The following is a 22,286-nucleotide window of genomic DNA, read 5'->3' as shown; positions in this document are numbered from 1 at the left end:
GACTAAAACAGAACTCAGCTGGGGTGGTGGAAAAGGCCCAAAGGCCTAGATTGACTCAGACTGGCCTGGGACAGACGCTTGAGGGTAGAGGTGGCCCTGAATTCTGGGTCCCTTTCCCTGAGTCACCCTGAAACCCTGTTTCCACTCTGTTGGCCTCAGCTGGCTGGGACTAGGCCACCTCTGAGCAGCTTCACCCATCCACAGGTGGGGCAGGGTGAGCCTAACCAGGGCCAAGAGAAGGGCCACTCCCAGCCAGCACCGGGTTAGGGAACTTCACACCTCACACCTGTGCTCCCCACATTGCGTGTCCCCTGGACACACACTCACATTTGGACTAAGGCTGGGAGAGAAGACCCAGCTCTGTGCTCAGCGCCCTCCCTTCCCCGTGTGTCAGTTTCCTGGTCTGCAAAATGGGAATAATGATAGCTCCTTCTCTGCAGGGCTGTTGGGAGTGCTTAGTGAGTGCTTTAGGAATGTTAGCAGATAGTTTTCCTGTGTGAGTTCACACTCATGGAGACTCCTTTTCTGACCACCCTAAAAACCAGGCCTCCCACCTGATTACGTTCTATTTTCTCCACAGCACTAATTGCTTTCAGCAGTTGTCTTTTGTTATTTGTCTCCTCTTGACTGCCCATCTCATTCCAGAATCAGGGCTGGCCTGCCACACCCCCAGCTCCCAGCTGAGTGAGTGCTCACAGATGTTTGTTGAATGAATGAACAAACTCTCCTGACCCCTGAGAGGTGGGGCTCACGCCCTCTGACCACTGAGGAAACATGGCCCAGAGAGGTGAAAGCTCCTCAGCAGAGCTGGAACTTGAAGCCAGGCCTCTCTGACCTCAAAACCTGAGCTCTTTTATCTGCAGGGACAGGAAGCGCAGAGAGGGGTCCCCGTGCATGTCGATGGCTGGGCTGAGAACCCAGGCTGGGGGCATGAGGAGCTGCAAGAGGCAGGAACACAGTTTTCCAGTGACTGGCTGTCACTGAGTGAGCACCCTTCAGGCTTCCCCATGCTCTGACCCCTTGGGGAGTCCCAGGTGTGGGCCATGGAGGATTAGGGGCTTAGCTACAGGTGCGCAAATAGCTCTTAAGCTCAGCATGAAAGGTGCTGCTGGGTCAGCAGCTTCCCCCTCCTGGTTTCCCTAACGTAGCTGAGCCCCACCTGGCTCCATCGTCAGGGCCAAGTGAGGGAGTGAGGCCTTAGACTGAGTTGAGAATGTCAAGGCAGGGATAAAGGAAGGAGACAAACCAACTCTCCTACCTTCCTTGCCTTCCTTCTTCTTTTTCCTTCCCTTCCTCTTTCATTCCTAATCTTAACATCTGCCAAACACCTTTGGTAGGCCAGGCCCTGGGCTGGGTGCTGGGGACACTGAGATGAATCTGGCACAGCCCTTACCCTTGAGGAGCTCCCAGTCTCAGGGGGCAGAGGACAAGGGGAAAATAACTGCGAGGACTGGGCATTCACTCCCAGCTCAGGTACTGTGGGAGCCCAGGGGAGCAAGGGGCAGACCAGGGAGGAGCCAGGAAGGCTCCCCAGGGCGGCTGGGTTGGGCAGGGGCAAAGGCCAGGCCAAGACCCAGAGGAGAAGAGCTGGTGGGTGTGGTGGCTGCTGGGGCCCTGGGGTGGGGTGGCAGGGAAGGGGGACATACCTAGGAGTCTGGGTGTTATCTGTCATAAGCTGAGGCGTGCGAGCAGTCTCCATTTTGGGGAGATGATTCTGGAGTCTGGATGGAGGAGTATGAGGAACACTGATGTCAAGTGCCTGACCCAGGCTAACAGCCCCGTCCAGGTAATGGCCTCTTTGCTGAGTCTCCTTCCTGCCCCCCAAGGGCAGTGCTGGCACAAGTGGAAGGTCTGGGGGTCTCTGTCGTTGGCACACACACCCTGTGGCAGGGAAAAGACACAGCACTGGTCTTGGAGGAGCCACGTGGCGCTCCTGGGGACAGACGGGAAACTGAGGCCCACAGACACCCACCGGCTGAGGCAGGGCTCCTCCTGGGTCACCAGATCTCACCCTTCCTCACTTCCTTCTTCCAACCATGTCAGTGACAGGTTGAGGACTCAGGACAAGAGATCCAAATTCCAGCTTGAGCCTCTTCCAAGCTGTGCGATCTCAGGCAGGCCGCTCCTCTGGCTGGGCCTGTTTCCTCCTTGGACGCCATCATCACCAAGCCCCTTTTACAGATGGAGACGCTGAGGTGCAGCGATCAAGCATCTGGCACAGCAGTGGCTGGAACCTGTGTCTGGGCCAAAGGGGGCCTCATCCTAACCCCCTTTGAGCTTTGGAGGTCTGGACTCAGTTAAATCCCCATGCAGGTCAGAACAAGTTGAGGAGCAGGACATGCTGCCTCCAAGCAGCAGCTAGAGCTGGGTTTGAATCCCGTCTTGGCTCAGTAAATACGAAAAGTGAGTGTGGCTGAGGCTTGGTTTCTGCATCTGTGTAGGGGGGCTGGGGTGAGTGGCCCCTCTTCAGAGCACTGGTGAAGATTACATAATGCAAGGAAAGCTGTGAGCACAGGGTCTGGCCTCAGTAGGCGCTTCTTTTAACGGGATCTCCAGTGACTGCTCTCAGACTCAGGCCTTGACTTCCCTGTGAGGGCAGATCCTGGGCCCCAGGAGCTCTCATTTCCATGTTCCTCAGATGAGAGGATGTGAGCAGGAGTCTCGGGCTGGGCCCCCTCCCCCTGCCTCGAGCCAGGGACCATCTGATCTGTCACTGTGATTGACGCCTGTTGGGCGGCTGGGGCTGTTTTTAACTCTCCCCTCTTTTCCCAGCCATATGCAAATGATTTCAGTTCAAGCAACGCGCTAATGGAAATCCTAACACATTAATAAATGTTTAGCAAGAGAGGGAGCACGCATGATCCTAAGTAATTAGACACTCCACGGAGGAGTTCTGTTGGCACAACTGTCTGGCTCCCTTCATTTTCCTCCATCGTCGCCAAAGAGAGATGCAGAGGGAGGTGGGAGGAGGGGGTGGTCTGGGTGGGGGTGCCCGGGTCTCAGGCTCCAGCTCTGGCCCTTACCACGGGGTGATATGTCCCTGCAAGCCTCTCTGGGCCTCAGTGTCTTCGTCCCTCTAATGGGGACACTGATCCAGCCCTGCCCACACCCTAGACGAGCTGTGAGGTATCAATATTTAATCACGAGGGGTGGCTGTCAGCATGTTCTCTGACAACCCAATTCCCTTTCTCCTGCCTCTCGCTGGCTATGCCCAGGACTTTGTATAAAGCACTTCGTATAACTGCTGGTTCCTGGGCAGGTGGAGCTCCCTGGGCCCCGGATCCTGCCCCCACCCCTTCCCCACTGGCTGTAAAATGGTAATAATACTTCCCTCACAGGGATAGTGTGAGAACCGAGACACATGAAGTGTGCTGGCACAGAGAAGGTCCCCAAGGAGCATGAGGGCTCCTTCCCCAACTTCTCATCTGCTCTCGGGCCACACCCTAGGGCCGCTGTGCTGACCCCTGGGACACTCCAGGGAAGGGATCTCAGCCACTTGGAGTTTCAAATGGAATCCACTGGCTGGAAGAGATGGAGGGAAGAGGGAGTCTCTGTGGGATCTGGGAAAGTGAGAGGAGCGGCCAGGGCAGAAGGTGAGGATGGAGAGTTGGGCGGGACCCAGATTCTGCAGGGACTGATGGAGGAGGTGGCAGAGGGGCTCCCAGGATCTCCGAGGGGGTGGGGGGAGCCCTGAACGAAGTGACATTTCAACCTCCTTGCCATCTTCTTCTGAGTCAGGTATCTTATTTTCTTGTTAAGAAGGAGTCCCGTTAAACCAAAACAAACAAACAAAAAATAGCGGCTCCCCTACCCCTTCCCACACTGCCATGTCGATTAGATTAGATTTTAAGAGCACACAAATATAATGTTCCTCTCGGATTGAATGAGAAACAGGTGCACTTTTGCATAAGGAAATTAAGTTGCAGACAATATGAAGATTTGCGAAAATGCAGACACTGATGAAAATAAGTAGCCCTTTTATTTGTAATTATTGAGGCAATCTGTTCGCAAAGTGTACATGTTAATGGTCTGGCAGATCTGTGGACTCCAGCAGGCTGCCACGAACAACTCGGAGCCGCTTGCAAAGGAACAGATTTTTTTCCTTAGAAAATATATGTACATTCTCTTCCCCATCTCCTGGTGCTGTTTACAAGGCACGAAATGCCATAAATAGGAATTCGTTACGTGCTTGCACGAGGCGCTCCTAGCAGTGCAAACTTCATCTGGGCAGAAGTCACATTCTGACAGTTTTAACTCTTTCTGCTCTGGGCAGGACGGGAGGGGACAGGGGCCCGGGGGCCGTCAGGGGCCAGGGTCATCGATGCGCCGGCGGCAGTAGGGGCAGCAGCTGTGCTGGAGCACCAGCAGCTCATAGTCCTCCGAGTGGAACATCTGTGGAGAGGGGAGGCATCTGGAAGGGTCAGGGCTGAAAGCACAGCTCAGCTACTCCTGTGCCCAGGGCTGGGAAGGGGCATGGGGAGGGGGCGGGCCCCTTAGGGTTGCGTGAAGTTCAAAGGCACAGGGCACCTCCAAGATGGAGGGCAGCTGCACAGAGAGCCCAGGGCACCCCCTGGGGAAAGCCTGCCAGGACCCAGGTGAGACGGGGAGGGTTCAGGACATGCCCGGGTCTGCCCTTCCCCACAGGGAGCCGTGGCCCTGGGCACTCGGAAAGGAAGCAGAAAGAAGAAACAAGGCCATGTGACAGCAGCGATGGTGGGCGCCTACCTGAAAGCAGGAGGGGCACATGGTGATGGAGGCGTCGGGCAGGAGCGAGCGGAAGTACTGCCAGGGCAGGGGCGGGGGCCAGCGCTTGATGAGGACGTCCCGGCGGCTCATGGCGCGCAGCACCGATCGGCTCACCACCACGGGCACGAACTCCGAGCCACCTTGCTGGGTGCGAAGCGGGTGGGCAACGGCCCTGCTCAGCCCTGGCCACCCGCTCCCCTGGACCAGAGATCTCCCTGCCGGCACCCTGACCAGACCCTACCAGGTCACACAGGCCCCAGGCAGCTCCGACAGGGAGCAGGCCCTTCTCAGGCCGAGCTGGAAGCTGCCCTCCACTTCCTCTTCAGGGCCCACAGATGCACCCGCTCCCTGGCCTCAGGACAGCCCCAGCTCCTCTGGCTGCTCTGCTCCCCTGCCCACCCTCCCGGCTGCCACATCTAGAAGATCTGGCCAATCCTCTTTGGCCACATCCACTAACTGGGGTCCCCCATGTGCACAGGAGCAGGGACCTAAGACCACCCTCCCAGTAGGCCGTGCCTCAGTGGCCCATCCCTCAGGCGCTCACCTCGAAGCTCAGCTTTGCTGTGAATGGGTCATCATCCCCTGTGGAGTCCATGGTCTCATCAAGCCTCAGAGTCTGAGAATCTGGAGGCATCTGGTCAAGGAAGGCATCTGGGAAGAAGTGGGAAACAGGCCACCCCCCACCCTGGAGGCTGACCTCTGTGTCCTGGAGCTGCATCCAGGCCTCGTGCATCCGTCTCCCTATAGCTCCCTGGGAGAAGGGAGGGCTGAACAGGGAGAGCGGCAAGGTCTGTGGAACAGGTTTCCAGATGGAGGAAGGAGACAGAGAGGCCAGGGAGGAGGCTCGTGGCGGGTCACAGGCTGGGAGAGGAGGAGGAAGGGCTCTGCTGGCCCCTCGCCCACCCGCTCACAGACTGTGGGGCTTGCATGGTGTGGACAATGCCTGAGGGCCTGCCAGCATGGGGAGCAGAAACAGTAGAGCCTGTCAGAAACCACGGCCAGCCAGCCCAGCAGTTCTTGGAGGACCCCTTGGCAGCCACTGGGTGGTCTGAGGGCAAGTGTGAGGTGCAGCAGTAGGTGAGGGGCTGGGCCCCACTAGGGGCTGCAAGTCCCCGGGGCAGCAGTGCAGGAGCTGGTGGGAGACCAGGGAGAGCAGGGCTCCCCCCGGGAAGGCACCCAGGGCAATGGGAGCTGACGGCAGAGCCAGGTACAGGACAAGGCCACCTGCACACACAGACAACCCACCTAAGAATCTGAATGGTAGTGGTGGTGGGGAGTGCAGTGAGCTGGTACAGAGGACATGCCTTTTTGTCTCCCTTCTTCAGCAAACAACTCTCTGGGTTTTCCTCTCACCTTTGTTTCTCAAAACATGGCCCACAACCCAGCAGCATGGGTACCATCTGGGAGCTTGCTGGAAATGCAGTATCTCAGGCCCCATCCAGAACCTTCTGAGCCAGATGCCCAGGGGGAACGTGCGCACATTCCTGTCTGGAAGCACGGGCCTGGGAAGCCAGGTCCCAGGCCTGGACAGTCACCAGAGTCCTTTCCCCAGGCCAGAGGCTGTGCTGAGGGCTGGTCCCCGGTCCTAGCTGCTTGGGTGAGGGCACACCCTGGGGATTTGGCCATGGCGACTGGGAGGAGAGTGCTTCTGCCAGGGCTGCCAGCTGATGGCAAGCAGGGTCCCATTGCTGGAGGCCATCCCATCAACATGTTGGAGGGATGGGCGGGTGCTGCCCAGAGGACAGCAGAGCCAAGGGTGCTGCCTGAGCACCGGGACCCTGCAGAGCCTTCACCCACTGCTAGGCTTTTTAACTCCTTTTCGTTTGTCCATCCACTAAGTGGTTTCTGTCACTTACATGTGAAACCGATCTGACTGGAAAAGGCATTGTACACTTGTCTTAGCCACTTCTCAGCTCCCTTAGGAGCCAGAGTGGGTGGGAAGGCCTCAGGGGAAGGAAGCACAGGGAAGGACCCAGGAGCTGTCCCCTGGTCCTTGGGCCATGGCTGGGCCTGTGAGCTCTCATGGTCCCCTCTTTAGCCTTCTGCACCTGGGCCAGCTCTCTGCCCAGTTCTGCCCCCTCCCCCATCTTTCTGGGGCCACAAGGCTGGGACTCAGCGGTGGTCTGTCATATCCTGGCCCCTGCCCTCCGTCCTTGCCCCCTGCTGGCCCCGTCTCCCATCCACCTCCCAGACCCAGGCACAAGCTGGCAGGCTCAGGGCTCCAGCCGGGGCATAGGATACTGTTGCTTGTGATCTCCTGCCATTTGCTCTCCCGTTTATGTCTCGGGGCCTCCAGATCAATGAGGGCAACAGCTTCTTCGTCAGTGATCCCATCCTCCAGGTAGAACTCCACCAGGTGCAGCACCTCTGGAGGGCCAAGGTCAAGGGGAAGAGGCTGAAGAGGTGGCAGCCTTGTGGGGATGTGGGGCAGTACAGGGTGAGGGCAGCAGCCCCAGAGTTCCTTCCCTACCCGGCTAGCCTTTGCAAAAGCAGAGGCAGCCATGGCCCTCTCCATCCCCTGAGGTCTGGAGGTAGCTTGTGCGGTTGGGGAAGGGGGGATGGGGGAGACAGCAGCTTTTGGCCCTTCCTTCTTTCCCCAATAGCTTGATGGGCTCCCCTCTGAGGGAGAAGGAGAGGCCTCTACCCAGCTCCTGGGAAGGGGCTTTGGAACCTTCTGTCGCCATCTAAGGAGCCTGGGGCTTGAGAGGACCATCCTGCCCCAGACCACGCACATGCCCATCGCTGTGCTTGGTGCAGTGCCTTTATGCAAAGTTCCACACCAGAGCCTGAGAGGTGGTGCTTCGGGGGCTGGGTCAGGAAATGTGGATGTCACACTGTTCCCAGAGTGCACATGCGTACGGCCTGACGGCGCAGCACCGAGAAGCATTGAGACCTGCCAGCCCCTTGCTGTGCAGTGCACCCCGTCCCGTCTGCCAGGACTCACCGTAGGAAGAGGCAGAGAAGACGAAGGGCTGACGGCAGTTGATGCAGACGTTGCCCAGGTTGTTAAGCAATGGGTTGTTGGTGGAGCAGCGATAGCACAAAGGAACCAGTTCCTACAAAACCACCAGTCCCACAGACCGCCTGAGGGGCGTGGAACCCTCTTCCTCCTTGGCTAGGGGAAGCAAGCTAAGGGGATGCAGAGACATCAGGGGCCCTGACCCTGAGGGGCGCCTCCTTCACAGGAAGGCACTCAAGGAATGGCAATCACCGCAGCCACCAAGTCCTGACCCCTCACCTGCTCCAGGGCCTGGGCTAAGCACATGACCTGCACTGTCTCATTTGTCCTCACAGCCAACTTTGTGAAAGCCATGCTGAGTATCCCATTTGACAGATGGAGAAACTGAGGCTCAAAGATTCAGACATGGCTAGGAAATGGGGGAAGCTGGGATTGAAACCCAGCTCTGTCTGATGCCAAGTTCCTGTCTTGGCTTGAAAGGGGGTCATGAAAGAGGCAGCAGCTGGTTGGGTTGGGAAGAGGGCTGGGCCCAGCCCTGGGCTGCAGAGACTGAGGGGCAGGTTTGCTGGAGAAAGGAAGTCTGGTTCCAGGAAGGAGCTGGGGTGGGGGGGCTCCTAGGATGAGGGTGAGCCCTGCGGCCAGGCCTGAGGGGAAGACAGCAAGACCAGGGGCAGAGCAGCCCGGCTGTAGCAATACAGGGGGGCTGGGGGAGGGCTGGGGCCCGAGGGTTGGGGGTGGGGGCAGCGAGCTGGAGCACAGAGGCCAAGTGGAGAGCAGAGAGGGGCAGAGGCTGTGAAGGAGGTGGCAGGCCAGGGGCTGCTCGGGCAAGGGGGGCACAAAGCGCTGAGAGCGGGGTAGGCCATCTTTCAAGTGCAGCCCAAGGCTAGGCAGGAAGTCATCAGAAGGCAGCTGAGAGGGGGTGGAGAGGCCCTCACCTCGCTGTCATGGAAGGGCTTCGAGCGGATGGTCAGGCTGCCCAGCTCGATGGACTTCTGGAACCGGGCGGGGATGTGCAGGCCCTGCAGCTTGTCATAGGCCTGCCGGGCCAGCCTGTAGGCACCCAGGGCCTTGCTCTGCTTGGCCAGGGTAAAAAGCGTGTTCCTGCCGGCAGGGGGTTAAGGACAACAGAGACCACGCCAGATCTGGGCTGGCACTGCCCACCCTTAGAGGGGTCCCAGGCTAGGACATGGCTCATGCTGGTGCTGGCCGGGAAGGGGCAGGAGCCCAAGGAGGGCATTTGTACATGTATAAGATATAAGTGAGCTTCTCGGATATAAAGGCCCAAGGATTTTTCCAAAGCTAAAGACAATGCAGTTTCCATTAATATTTTAACTTTGCTTAGATGCTCTGGGCCTCCCAATGTCTTATCTTGTGCCACAACCAGGTCCAAATGGCTCTCCCGGCCTCAGCCCAGCCTTCTAGCAAGTACTTGGATGCCTGGCACCAGTGCCCTGGGGCGCCAGCTCTGCTGGGTGGAGCCATCCCAGACTGCCCAGGGAGCACACAGGCACTTCCCTGTGCCTGCACCTTACCAGGGCTTCTTGGGTCACTTCTGAGGGGTAAGCTCAGCTGGTTTCTGCATCCTCCTCTGAACTCCTCGGCCTGGAGCTGACGAGCCTTTGTGCTCAGACCTCAGGTCACCTCAGACTCTGGCTGTGCCCAGTCCATGTCTGCACTCACTCCTGCCCCGGCCTGCTCTATGCCCTTCCCCGCTTCTCCCCGGCAAGCATCAGCCTCCCCTCACTCTGGCTCCCCATACCGCCCTGCGAGACACCCTGGAGCTCGGACGCCAGCAGTTACACAGAGGAGAGTTTCCTTGTCTGCGTCTCCAATGGGAGCTCCTCAAAGTCAGATGCTGGGCCCAAGGTGGGCCCAGGACAAGGGGTTCAATCAAACTTTGCTGAACTGAACTGAACTTGCTGCAAACATTGGGTACAGGTGCCAAGGCCCCACAGGCTTGGCAGACAGGGCTCCTTGGGGGAGGCTGGCCATCCCACAGGCAGCAGGGGCCTTGGTCAAAGTGTCCCTCTATTTGGGAAGAGTTTCTCCTGAAATGTAAATGATGTGCCTGGAAACTCTGAGGGAAACAAATCCTCACCAATTAGGACCTCTCGGCTTTCTCTTGGGAGAGATTTTCCTTCCAGAAAGGAGGGGCTGGGGCTGGGAAGGGGTTCAAGAGATCAGTGATATTTAGAAGTGAATAGGAGATAATTATGACTTTTATGACTCTTGAGACCTTTAAAGGTTTTGGTCGCTTCCCAGTAGTCTCTGATGGTATAAACCCTTTAGGCCCTTTCTCTGCTCAAAGCCCTTCAGGGGTTCTCAGCTGCCAGGAAAGGAGAGGCAAACTCGCCAGCCAGGGAGGCCATCCGGGCTGTTCCGGGTCCTGCTGCCCTCTGTAGCCTTGCCCCCACACCAGGCCTGGCTTCAGCTCTCTCCTATAGCGTACTCTCTTTCTCTCCAAGCCTGTCCACGTGCTGGGGCTCCCCCGGGACATCCGGCTACCTCAGCTTTCAGGATGCGGTCACTTCCTTCAGGCAGCCTTCCCTGACCATGACCCAGACCTAGGCCACATTGTCACAGCACATGTCCCACTGACCTGTCCCCAGGTCCTGAAAGCATCCCCCTGTCCCCTCCCACCCCCCAGCAGCAGCTCTGTCACCAGTGCCTGGCCTGGTACCAGGGACACAGCAGGTGCTCCATATATCCAGACCGAACACCCTCCCCACCCTGCCCCTTCCCTGGGAAATACCCGTGATTCCAAGTCTGAAGGCCTGGTACTTCCTACACTTTCAGTCACATCCTTATTTGTGGGTTCTGGGAGGACAGGGGACAGTGTGTTGGCCAGAGACCTAAAGCTGGGCCCAGCCAAGAGAGGCCTGTAACTAAGCTTTGCTTCTCTTGGCACTGGCCCCTTGGCTCCCTGGCTGAGTTGCTGCTACACAACACAGCAGCCTTAGGGCAAGCTCTCTCTCTTTTCCCTGAGGGCTGCTGGAGAGAGGGGAGGTTCTGCCAGGAAAGTGCTCTGGAAGGAACTTCTCGGGGCAATTAGACAAAAGGGATAGACAGAGGGTGGATGTGAGAGAAAGGATACACTTTAGAGATGCCCAAGGGGGTGTCCTTGGTCAGGCTGTGCAGCAGGAACCTGGAGATGTTGAAAAGGGTTTCGGGAAGATGGAAACTGAATGGCTCCTCCTGCAACAAGAGAAAAGCCAACCAGGATTGAATTCTTCCGTTAAGCCATTGCTGAGCCAAGCCAAAACAGACACTGGCAATTCTGAGTTACTACAATAAAGAGTGGCTCCATTTATTGAGCACCTACTATAGGCTGGGTGCTTTACAACCAATGTCATCTGGCCTCTAACATCATCGGTTGAGGTATGCAATTTCATCCTCACTGTTCTGAGGAGGAAACTGAGGCTTGGAGAGATGAAGTGCCAAGTCAGCTAGCTAGAACAGAGCAGGGCTGGGATTCAAACACAGGCCTGATTTCAAAATCCAAGAGCCTGCCTTTCTCCTGAGCTGCGGTGCCCCTAGGATTGGTAATGATTCCATTTCCTTGAACTAAAGTTCTCTCCAATTAGTTCCAAAAGAGATCGTTCACGCAATTTAGCAGGATGTACATGATATGAGTAAGCCTTTAAACGGAGGCTTCTAACCTTTTATGGCATGAAATTGCATTCCTCCTCCTGCTTTCCAATAGCACCAGCCTGATGCCCACCAAGTACGCCCCCGTGGAGTTCTTCCACCGCTCGTCCTTGCTCCCCCCACACGTGGCACAGGCCCAACACAGAGAGGCACTCAATCTACATTAGTCGCATAATAGATCTTTGGCACCCAGAGGCTACCAGAAGCTCAGCACAGAAGACCACAGGGAATTTTCTTTCGGGAGGTGGGTCATAAAAGGTTAGGAGTACTCTGTTTTAAAGGAATCTGGCACACTGTGTGCAAAGTGAGACTGCTGGTTTCTAGTAAAGCTTTTGATGAGGATGGTTGGAGCAGGCCAGCTGCCCTTCCCCTTCACAAGCACTTGCACAGTCATAAACAGACATTTCTTTAGGAATGTTGCTAAGCCTCACTGGTCACTAAGCCCCAGGGCTGAGCCCCTAATTGGCCTAAATTCCCGAGGACTCACTAACTTCTTCAGCGCGGAGTCCTAGAGTTTTCTTTTTAGTTTCCACCTACATTTCTGTAGCCTCTGCTAGTTCCAAGAACCCAAGAAAACCTGAAATTGCATCCTTTTCTGGGTGCGAGCCAGGAGGGAGCCTGCCTCTGGTTATTTTGCACCAAGTGTGGGAGCTAAGAAATGTCCCAGAGAGAACAGGAGCAGCCCCAAGATTAGCACCTCTCCTCTGGGAAAGCAGCCAGGCATCACAGGAGGGATCTAGCACTTCCCTTCCCAGGCTTATCTGAGTCAGTGCTGCTCTGCGGGACCCTGATGCCAAACCCTAAAATACCATGCACCTCCGGGCCTTTGCACGTGCTGCGATCCTTGCCAGGAATGCCCTCCCTCTTCATCACTGCCCCATTCTTGCTTATCTCCCTCGGCTTGGTTTTGGGGTTGCCTTGAGGGAACTATACAGTGACAGCTTGCCCTCATTCACATTGGTAAGTAAGCATACATCAGCTCAAGACATTGGCTCATATTTCTTGATGACATTGTTTGTGCTCCCTGATCTAATACCTATCTCTTAATAATTTTTTGTCCTTAAAAAAAATAGTGATTTCAATTAGATGGATAACTATCTCCTTAGGGGCAGGGACAGTCTTGTTTGCCACCAGGTCCTACGGTCTCAGCACAGGGCCTGTGACTCAGGAGGATTTGTTGAAGGAGTGGCCAGCTGGGTGGAAGGGCCGGGGTCCAGCTAGTGTGAGATGGCCGCACACTTGCGGTGCCACATGTGTCTGGGGCAGGCTCGGTGGATCAGGGAGAGGAGGCTCCCAAGTGCTGAGGAGGGAGGTGAAGAGCAAGGAGAGAAACAGCCAGGCCCCGAAGCAGCCTGAAAATGGGGACAAAAAAAATGGGGACAAAAATTAAATGAAAAATATGGTGGGATGGGGGGATGGAATGTTTTAGGTGCTCTTTTTTTTACCTTTTTTTTTTTTTTTTGGAGTAAGGAAAATGTTCAAAAATTCATTGTGGTGATGAATGCACAGCTATATGATGGTACTGTGAGTAACTGATTGTAAACTATGGATGATTGTAGGGTATGTGAATATATCTCAATAAAACTGTATTAAAAAAAAAAAAACAAAACTGCCCAGGGTGTTGAGGAGCTGCGAGCTGCTTGCTCAGCCTGGAGGGGCGCAGGCCGCAGGACGGCTGGTTTGGAGCCTCTGAATGGGGCAGCAATTATAGTGGGTGACACTGATGGAGGGTCTCAGCATGCCAGGCCCCCTTCCTGTGCTTTCCAAATTCACAACCACCCCACTGAATAAGTTCTGTAAGTACCCCCCCCCCCCCTTTTTTTAAAATAAAGGATGCTGAAGCACAGAGAAAGCAAATGACTTGCCCGAGGTCCCATGGTGGAGCTGGGGTATGGGGCCAGAGGCCTGCCCCCAGAGTTCACATTCCAAACCAACACCCAGGCTCGGGAGCAGCCTGCCTGGGTTCAAGTCCTGGCTCTGCCACCCATTAGCTGTAGGGTCCCTCTGTTCAGTGCCTTGGTTTGCTCATCTGTAAAATGGGAGTGACAGTACCTACTTCACAGCCTTGTTGAAAGGATTAAATGAATTGACATAATGAAGCTCTTAGCACATTGTAGTAAGTGCTCGATAAAAGTTGGCTACTGTTGGATAAATCCTGCCAGCTTAACACAGGGCCCCTCACAAAGGAGAGCTCACTCAACATTTGCTGAGCGACTAGGAGTGTTTGGGATAAGGAAGTTGTTGTCACCTGTTCCTCACTGCTGTGGGACAGATTTTAATGGTGCCATCAAAAGAATTAGAGAATGAAAAGAATGATTTGGGTCTCTGTAGATCAAACTAACCCTGTTTTATACAGAAGGGAACTGAGGGTCAGAGAGGGGAAGTGAACTGCTTGAGGACATCGGCAAGCCAGTGGCAGGGTCAGGAAGAGAACTCAACCCTTTGGTTAGACTCAGGCCTTCACCCGTCTAGAGAAGAGGTCCCCATAGAACTTACAGCCCCTGATCAATTTTTGGGAAGAGAGACCATCCTTTGTCTGGCTACAGAGTTTGCTTGAGTCATCTTTGCCTGAATAAAGCAACTAAATCCATTCCTACTCCAGACTACTAATTCAGAACTCCATAGCTTGCTGTGTGTCAAACTTTTCCCCCTGCAAAGGAAACTAGGATTTGTCAGCAGCTCATCATGACTCTGTGGGTTTATTTTATATTTAGGGGTCTGCTGCCCTATAAAACAGACCCAGGGCCCTACTTGCCAGGCATCCCCCAGTGCCATCTCCCAGCCACCTTACCGTGTACCGCTGAATGGCGTGGTAGCCATGGTACAGCTCAGCCAGGTGTTGGAAGTGGTGGAACTTGTCAAGCATGGCATCCTTCTGGGCAGGATCTGCTGTGTGCAGCGGGAGGGGGGTGAGGACAGGGCAGAGAAGAAGCGTCAAACCACGTCTGTGGCTGCCACCTGGCCACAGAGACAGGGCTGGGGGTGGCACCACTGCCAATGAGGGTTTTTCCCCAACACATAGCCCAGGCCGGGGAGCTGGTGGGGAGAGGTGCAGAGATGGGAAAAGCTCTGACTAGGGGCTGGCCACCAACGCACATAGCCAGGGACAGCTGGAGGATATTTCTCTCTTACTCTCCCAGATCTCATGCCATGCCCTACTGGGTTCTCCCACCAGGGGAGCACCAGCCACAATGAGAGGGAGGGGTCACTGACCCTGGAGATGCCAGCGGAGCCTGGTAGGGACAAGGGTCAGCTTCATTCATGCTCCTTTCATGCCTCTGCCCTTGGTGCTCCTTTTCAAAAGCATGAACCACTGGCCAGAAGGGTGACAAAGTGCCAGCTTACTATTGGGCTGGTCAGTTTCAAACTCTACCCAGGGCTTCTGTGATGATCAGAGCAGCCCTAGGAAGGAAGCTGGGGCAGGTGGGGATGGAGAGGCTGAAGTGGCAATTGTGACTTGCTGCAAATCACCTAGCTGCCTCCGATTCCAACGTTTTTTCCATTCCTGCACACTGGCCTTGATCCGGGGAGAAGAACGTCTCCCCGTAACCAAGGTCACCCCAAACTCCCTCAGTGCATCATGGGAAGTCTCAGGATAGAAAGCAACATGGAAGCAATTTTTCTGCCTGGGATGAGTGAGAATCTGGAGTGTGTTATTGTAAAGTGATCTCTTTTTCATCTTCTCATTTAATTCATTTTTTTTTTTTTTTAAACCAGTGCTCATCCAGGTCCAGCCATGAATTCCCAGGTAGCAGGATAGAGATAGGTTCTGAATTAGTAACACAGGGCAGGACCTCCCACCCATAACCCCAGGACAGCCCTCATTCCATCTTCAGTGCTTAGGGGCAAACTGGAAAAAGATGATGACCAGATTCTGCAGCTGTGAGACAGGGTTATGGACAATACACCCAGTAAACAAGCCCAGGGCTTTAATTAAAACTTCCCAGCTCCTTCGATGCTTATCTTGGTGCCAGAGCAGGGCTGGGGAGATGAGCGGCTTGGCTGCTGTTTACTTACCTTGCGCTATGTCAAGGCACTGCATGGACAGCATCCAGTAATAATAGGCTGCATCATTAAATCTGCTCTCCACCACGGCGTTGTGCGTGAGCTGCTCCAGCACCCGCACGGCGTCCCTCTGCCGCCCGGCCTTGTGGAACGCTAGAGGGGCACAAAAGCACACGTCATTTGGGGAGTCAGACAAGGAGGCAGGATGGAATTGTGTGAGGTTCGCGAGGGGCTGCTTTGGAAGTTGGGCACTTATTGGAGCATCTGTAGCGCTTTGTTGCTGGGATGCCAGCTCTTAGGCCAGAGGCTATAAATAATGAAGGCTACATCCTGAAAAAGTACAGTCAGTTATACTCCTTTTTGGCTGGCAAAAGGCCTCTTTGCTTTGGAAAGGCAGGGCAAGAAGAAAACCCCGAGGGGGCATTTTTTTTTTTAAACTTTCTATTATAGTAACATATGCACAACTCCAAATTTCCCATTTTAGCCACTTTCAAATATACAATTCAGTGGTACTAATTACATTCACCATATTGTGTTACCATCACCAGCACCCATTACCCAAACTCTTCATCAGCTTAAACAGAAACTCTGCATCCATTAAGCAATAACCCTACATTCCCTTTACCTCCTGGTCCCTGGTAGCCTCTAATCTACTATCTGTCTCTATGAATTTGATTATTCTTGGTATATGATATAAGCAAGATCATAAAAATATTTGTCTTTTTGTGTCTGCTTATTTCACTCAACATGACATCTTCAAGGTTCACCCATGTTGTCGCATGTTATCAGAACTTCATTCTTTTTTATGGCTGAACAATATTCCATTTTGTGGATGTACGACATTCTGTTGACCCATTCATTGACTGATGGACACTGGGTTATTTCCACTTTTGGCACTTGTGAACAATGTTGCTATGAACATCGGTATACAAATATCTGTTCAAGTCCCTGCTTTCAGTTCTTTGGGATATGTACCAAGAAGTGGGATTGCCAGGTCATGTGGTAATTCTATGTTCAGCTTTCTGAGGAACCACCCAAGTGTTTTCCACAGTGGCTGTACCATTTTATAATTCCTCCCAACAATGTATAAATTTCTCTATATGTCTGTCAACACTTATTTTCTGTTTTTTAAATAACAGACCGTCTAGTGTATGTGTGAAGTGGTATCTCACCGTGGTTTTGATTTGCATTTCCCTGATGACCAATGATGTTGAACTTCTTTTCATATGCTTACTGGCCATTTATCTACCTTCTTTGGAGAAACGTCTATTCAAGTCTTGCCCATTTTTAAATCGGGTTGTTTCCTTTTTTTGTTGGGTTGTACAGTTCTTTACATATTATGGATATTAAATCCTTATCAGATATACAGTTAGCAATTATTGTCTCCCATTCTGTAGGTGGTTTTTCACTTTCTTCATAATGCCCTTTGATGTACAAGTTTTCAATTTTGATGAAGTCCATTTTATGTATTATTTCTTTTGATGTCATATCTAAGAAATCATTGTCAAATCTGTTCTGAAGGTTTCCCTCTGTGTTTTCTCCTAAGAGTTCTATGGTTTTAGCTCCTATGTTTATGTCCTTAATCCCTTTAGTAAATTTTTGTATATGGTGTAAGGTAGGGATCTAACGTCATTCTTCCACATGTGGCTATTCCATTTTCTCAATATCATTTGTTGAAGGAACCAATCTTTCCCCAGTTAATGTACTTGGCACCCCTGTTGAAAATCAACCAGCCCTAGATGTACGGGTTTATGGTAAACTCTTAATTCTACTCCATTGGTCTATATGTCTTTCTTTGTGCTAGTACCACACTATTTTGATTACTATGGCTTTGTGGTAAGTTTTGAAATTGGGAAGTGTGAGACCTCCAACTTGGTCCTTTTTTAAGATGGATTTTGCTATTTGGGGCCCTTTGTGATTCCACATGAATTTGAGGATTGGCTTTTCCATTTTGGCAAAAAAGGATGCTAGGATTTTAACCAGGACTGCTGAGGGGCCATTCTTGTTCAGCCAACACTTCAAGACCTTTGAGGCCAAATTCTAGGGCAAAGCATGAGGATGAAACTACTGACCATCATCAGTTAGGTTTTACCCCCTTTTCCATTCCAGGGCAAAGCTTTGTGACTAATATAAGACCTGACTTGTATGAGGCATGGCTGTTTACAAAGCATTTTTGTTACTGATTATCTTACTGAATCATTACAACAGACTTAAGAAGAAGGAATATTATTCCTTTTTTTATAGGCAATACAATGGAGTTCAAAGGCAAAGGTAAAGTGGCATGTGCCAGATCTCAGAACTGAACCCAAACTCAAATACTAAGTTGGTCTCCAACTGAGTGCTTTTTAACAACAACCACTAAAGATCTGGCTTGCTTCTTGCAACCAAGCATTTGTGAAAACAAGTAAGAAATCTCTGAGTCTTTCATACATCTGTTTAACAGAAATTCCCTGAGCACCTACTATGTGGCCAGCTCCACTGGAGGTGGCCAGTGAAACCATCCTGTGACCCTTGCCCACAAGGGGGGATTCAAACGATCCAATCTGCTTTTAGCGAAGGGAAAAGGTCTTGCCTTTGTTCCATTCTCATCTCCAATCTCTTGTCTGAGTACCAAGTTACTATGGCGATGGATTCTTGGAAGGGCAGACACAGACAGATGGATAGGTTGATGTGTTTTGCCCAAACATGCAGATACTTCGCAACTGGGTGCTCTGGAAATGCTGAAGGGGAGAGAACACACTGTCCTTCAATGGGGGCTTTTAGCTGGGGAGCTCTAGCTGGGAGACATTTGTTCTGCAATGTGTCCGGAGGTGGCAACTGTTACCATATAGAAGTGTAAATGAGATGCTATGGAATATGACACACCCAACTTCAAGTAGAAGATTTCCTAAACAGACAGCAAAACAGACAGGAGGAGGAGGCTTCCCGGTGGGCGGTCCCTGGTCCCATTCCAGCGCTGTGGCTTGCTAGCTTGGTGACTCTCCAGAGCACAGTGAGCCTCTGTGTCCCTGTAGGGCCACTGGGAAGAGTCAAGGTTATGCGGGTTAAGGGCCTAGCCAGTGCTACACACAGAGAAGCCAGCTAATCTTTCAAATCCTTACGAACATTTTCAGTTAAAGCTCTACACTCCCTCTCACTCCTGTTTCAGATGCTGCCATCCCTCACATGCAGCCCCTTTTGCCAGTGAAATACCGAGGAGCACAGGCCACCCAATCTGCCTGAGCCAGAAACAGAATCTGAGTCTCCTCTCCTGGGTGGGAGTCCTGTTTTGTCCTCACAGCATGCTGGCTTGAATTCCCTCTCAGCAACTTCCTAGCCATGTGACATCAGACAAACAAATCCCTGTACCTCTTTAAACCTTGGTTTTCTCATCTGTAAAATGGGAATAATGATGGTGTACCTCTGTCAGAGGGTTGCCGTGAGGTTTAAGTGAGAGAATACCCTGACGTGCACAGGGCCTTTTGCTCAGCACACCGAGGCAGAGAGGAGACGGGCCCTGCCTGCAGTGAGTGATGGCCACCACTGCCTGACCCCAAGCCCACGCTCCTTTTTCCAATCTACAGTCATTCACATCACAGCCCAGGGGGATGTCTCCCATCTTGGGACCTGTGGAGGGGAGGGGCTTGGCAGCCTTCCTGAAACATGTGCCCTGGCAGTGGCTCCTCCTGCCCTTTCATAAGGTGCCAGGCTGTGTGGCCTACCTTTCTGGGCTTCCTCAAAACGGTCGTTCTCTGCCAGCCATTGAGCGTAGGGCACATAGATGTCATCCTTAAACTCGGGATGCTTCTCGCCCAAAGCAAAGGCCTGAAGGAAGAGAGCAAATGCACGAATAAAGCAGCCCCCGCGGCCCCCATGGAAACACCGCACTTGGCTGAATCCATCAGGGATGTCATATTTTGCCAGCCTGGCAACTCAGAGGGGGAGAGTGCCTCCCCTCACCACCACCCCCTGAAATGCAAAAACAAATCAGCTCTTTGAAAACAAAAGGCAATTAACAGCAATATGCAAGCGACTGGATTCAATAACAACACAGTCTGTTTCTGGACCACAGAAGCGGCACAGAATCGGAAACATTTTATTTTGAGGGTTTGCGTGGGCTCCTGTAGTGCTGCAAACAGATTTCTTTTAATTGCAGGCGACACCTAAGGAAACAGAATTGACATTACCTTCATCACGGCTTATGGACTTGCTACTGCTGTATGGGACATGGTGACTGCTTTGTCGGAGCTCCACAACCACCTGTCAGGCCCTGTCTCAGTTTAAAGAAATAAGGACCAGAAGAACTGGAAATAGTAGGGGAAACTGTACACGGTCAGCAACTGGGAAAAAGTTAGTTTGCCTGAGGCACAACAAGGACTGAGTGGTTCCAGGATGCTTTAATTTATGCTGCTTGAAAGATCTCCTTCTAATAAATTCATCTTGAGAAGCCATTATTCCCTCTGTCACAACCCCATCCTTTCTCACCAGTGACCTCGTCACCTCACCAAATGGGGTCGCTCAGAGGGCAGACAAGAGTCAGACAGCTATTACCCAGAAAAGGTGTTGTTGCTCTCTCTGTAAAGAAGACCATGGTGGGTGAGGTGGGGAAGGGGCATCTAATCCTCAGCTGAGGCGGATTCCTCTCCAGGGACCACACTGGCTGCTGCTCCCAACCTCACGCCAGCCATATTCCAGCTGGCGTGGCTAATTCTCACCTGCCCCCTCACCCCAGAGTTGTCGATACGGGGGACAAGAAGTGGGTGAGGAGCTGGCCCCTGAAATGCTCTGGCAGCCCTGAGTCTGGAAAGTACAGATGGCATTTTCTGCCAAAATGCCACACAGCAGGTTTTAAATGTCTCACAGGTGCACCTCCATGTCAGGGAGGCATGAGAGCTTTGGGTAATGGCTAGAGGCAGCTCAGACCATCGGCAGGCACTGGGGTGGTCATGCCCATGCTGACGTCCCCAGTGCCTCTCCCAGGGCCTGCTGCACAGCTGGCAGTTAGCAAATATTTTCTGAATGAATGAATGAACAAATGAACAAACAAATGGAATGCTGGGACCACAAAGACATTCCCAGATACTTTGGTTCAGGGAATCCAAGGTTAAGGCTCCAGACTGCCAGGCCAATGTCCATTCTAGTAATGCAGGTAGCTTCTCTCCACCCAAACCCCAAAGGTTCCCTTGCCACCACCTGCCCGTGTCCCAGTGTTAGGGAGAGGGTCCCCTCAATCCATGAGGAGTGCTTTACCCTCACCTCGTCCCAGCGCTGGGTCTCCACATACAGCTGAACCAAGGACTTCAGGTCCCCGATCTTCAGATAGGTCTCGGCAGCATAGGCTGGGTTGTCCAGCTTCTTAAAGTAGTGTGCACACATCAGCAGGGGCTCCCGCTCGGCTCTGTCCAGCTTCCGGGCAATGTCAATTAACCTGGAGAGGTGGAGAGAAGCAGGGTGGAAACCAGTCCCTGGGAAAGGTGCCTGGTAGGAGGAAGCAGCATGGCAGCTGCGGGGGCTTTTCAAGGGAGGTTCTGCATCTGATTCATTTTGATGCCCACAACGCTTCACCTGGGGCAATGACCCCTGCGAGGTGCCCTGAACATCCAGAAACCTTGCCTGACTGACAGTGAGAGGCCGCCTGCTAAAGACACCATCTCTCCCCTAGCAGATGCCCTGACCAGGAATTAACTAATCTATCCAGCAGGTTCTAGGGAGAGAGACAAATGTCTACTGAGCCTACTGGGTACCAAGTATGGTGACATGAGCTTCCCGTGTGTGATCTCTTCTAATCTTCACAACCCAAAGAGGGGGGTACTGTTACTTCCATTTTACAAATGAGAAGACTGAGGCTTAGAGTGGAAGGTGGAGCAACTTGCCCGAGATGTTGCAGCGAATAAGTGGCCGAGTACTCTTGCCACCAATGTTTTCAGAATTCTCATAGAAAAATAGAGGCAAGGGCATGACAGGTCTCTCAGTGACAAGGCCTCTGGAGGAAGAGGCAGGAATGGATGTTTGGGGCCTGCTCTGAGTTCTGGAAATGCTTGTCTGCGTCTCTCTTCCTGGCCAAGGTGCTGACTGTGGAGTAGGGCCCCAGTGGCCAGTTGGCCAGTCGGCTCACCACTTCTTCCCAGGGTGACCAGCCCTCCCACTGCTCTGTGAGGATGCGGGGGCTGGATGGAACATGCTTGTTCTCTCTGGTCACCAGGGTTTGGGGTCAAACCAGCTCTCCCAGGGAGAAGGGGCTCTATCCAGCCTGCTCTTTGAGAGAAAGGAAGAGGGAGGCAGCTGTAACAGATTCCTCTCAGAGACAGGCAAGCTCAGGGAGGCCTGTCAATCTGTACTTTGAATAATAATCGCTTCTAAAAATACCACTCCCCAGCAGAGAAGGGACACATTTTTAGGAAAAAGTGACACAGACAGCGCCTTAAAGCTTCCATCATCCTACCCCAATCAAACCAAATGTCCCTGGAGGGGCAACTTTTACAACCAGACCTGGAAAAGGGACAGAAGATGCTTAATGTCTCTTTCCTGCACTAGTTAAATATCCCAGGGGTAACCTGAACAATATTAGGTAAAAAATAAGGTGGCATATGAAGTATCAGAGGAGAGAGAAAGGACCCTAAATCTACCTGGCTCTCTCCTGTATCACACCTTTTGTAAAGAGAATGTTGGAGGCAAAATCTGTTCTTCTCTCTTCAAAAAAACTTTATTGTTGGGCAAGAAGACGGTGGGGCAGGTCACCTGCCAAGGTCCCTTTGTGGGGGCCTGTGGGCCCACCCCACGTGCGTGTTCAAGGGGTATTGACTGTGACCATTAACTATCATCCCCCTCCCCAACCCCCATCTGTGCCTCTGCTGTCTCGTGGGCCTCAGTGTTTTCCCAGGACAACTAATAGCCTTTAGGGTTCAGCCCGAGCCCACTCCAGACCCCAGCCATCATTCCTCTGCCAGCT

At 52.9% G+C, this 22,286-nt stretch overlaps 1 protein-coding gene across 7 annotated transcripts in view; it reads right to left on the bottom strand.

Moving 5' to 3' along the window:
* The window catches only part of IFT122 (intraflagellar transport 122), a 104,366-nt gene that overhangs the window by 3,371 nt on the left and 78,709 nt on the right, over positions 1-22,286 (bottom strand). For 2 of the 7 annotated variants that reach the window (XM_037802468.1, XM_037802509.1), the window contains 11 exons: positions 20,594-20,765; positions 19,060-19,162; positions 15,371-15,511; positions 14,145-14,242; positions 10,800-10,900; positions 8,641-8,806; positions 7,691-7,802; positions 6,988-7,113; positions 5,291-5,370; positions 4,726-4,890; positions 1,647-1,881 (listed from right to left, as the gene is read on the bottom strand). In XM_037802468.1, the coding sequence (XP_037658396.1) occupies positions 1,669-1,881; positions 4,726-4,890; positions 5,291-5,370; positions 6,988-7,113; positions 7,691-7,802; positions 8,641-8,806; positions 10,800-10,900; positions 14,145-14,242; positions 15,371-15,511; positions 19,060-19,162; positions 20,594-20,765 (1,477 nt within the window). In that variant the 3' untranslated portion in view covers positions 1,647-1,668. Of the gene's footprint in view, positions 1-1,646; positions 1,882-3,938; positions 4,393-4,725; positions 4,891-5,290; positions 5,371-6,987; positions 7,114-7,690; positions 7,803-8,640; positions 8,807-10,799; positions 10,901-14,144; positions 14,243-15,370; positions 15,512-19,059; positions 19,163-20,593; positions 20,766-22,286 lie in introns of those variants that run through there. The other 5 variants (XM_037802479.1, XM_037802490.1, XM_037802501.1 and 2 more) reach the window with 5 other exon arrangements.

This window comes from Choloepus didactylus, chromosome 1 (assembly GCF_015220235.1).
Source record: "Choloepus didactylus isolate mChoDid1 chromosome 1, mChoDid1.pri, whole genome shotgun sequence".
In the NCBI taxonomy this organism is placed as follows: domain Eukaryota; kingdom Metazoa; phylum Chordata; class Mammalia; order Pilosa; family Megalonychidae; genus Choloepus; species Choloepus didactylus.
This window is presented reverse-complemented; position numbering and strand designations above follow the sequence as displayed.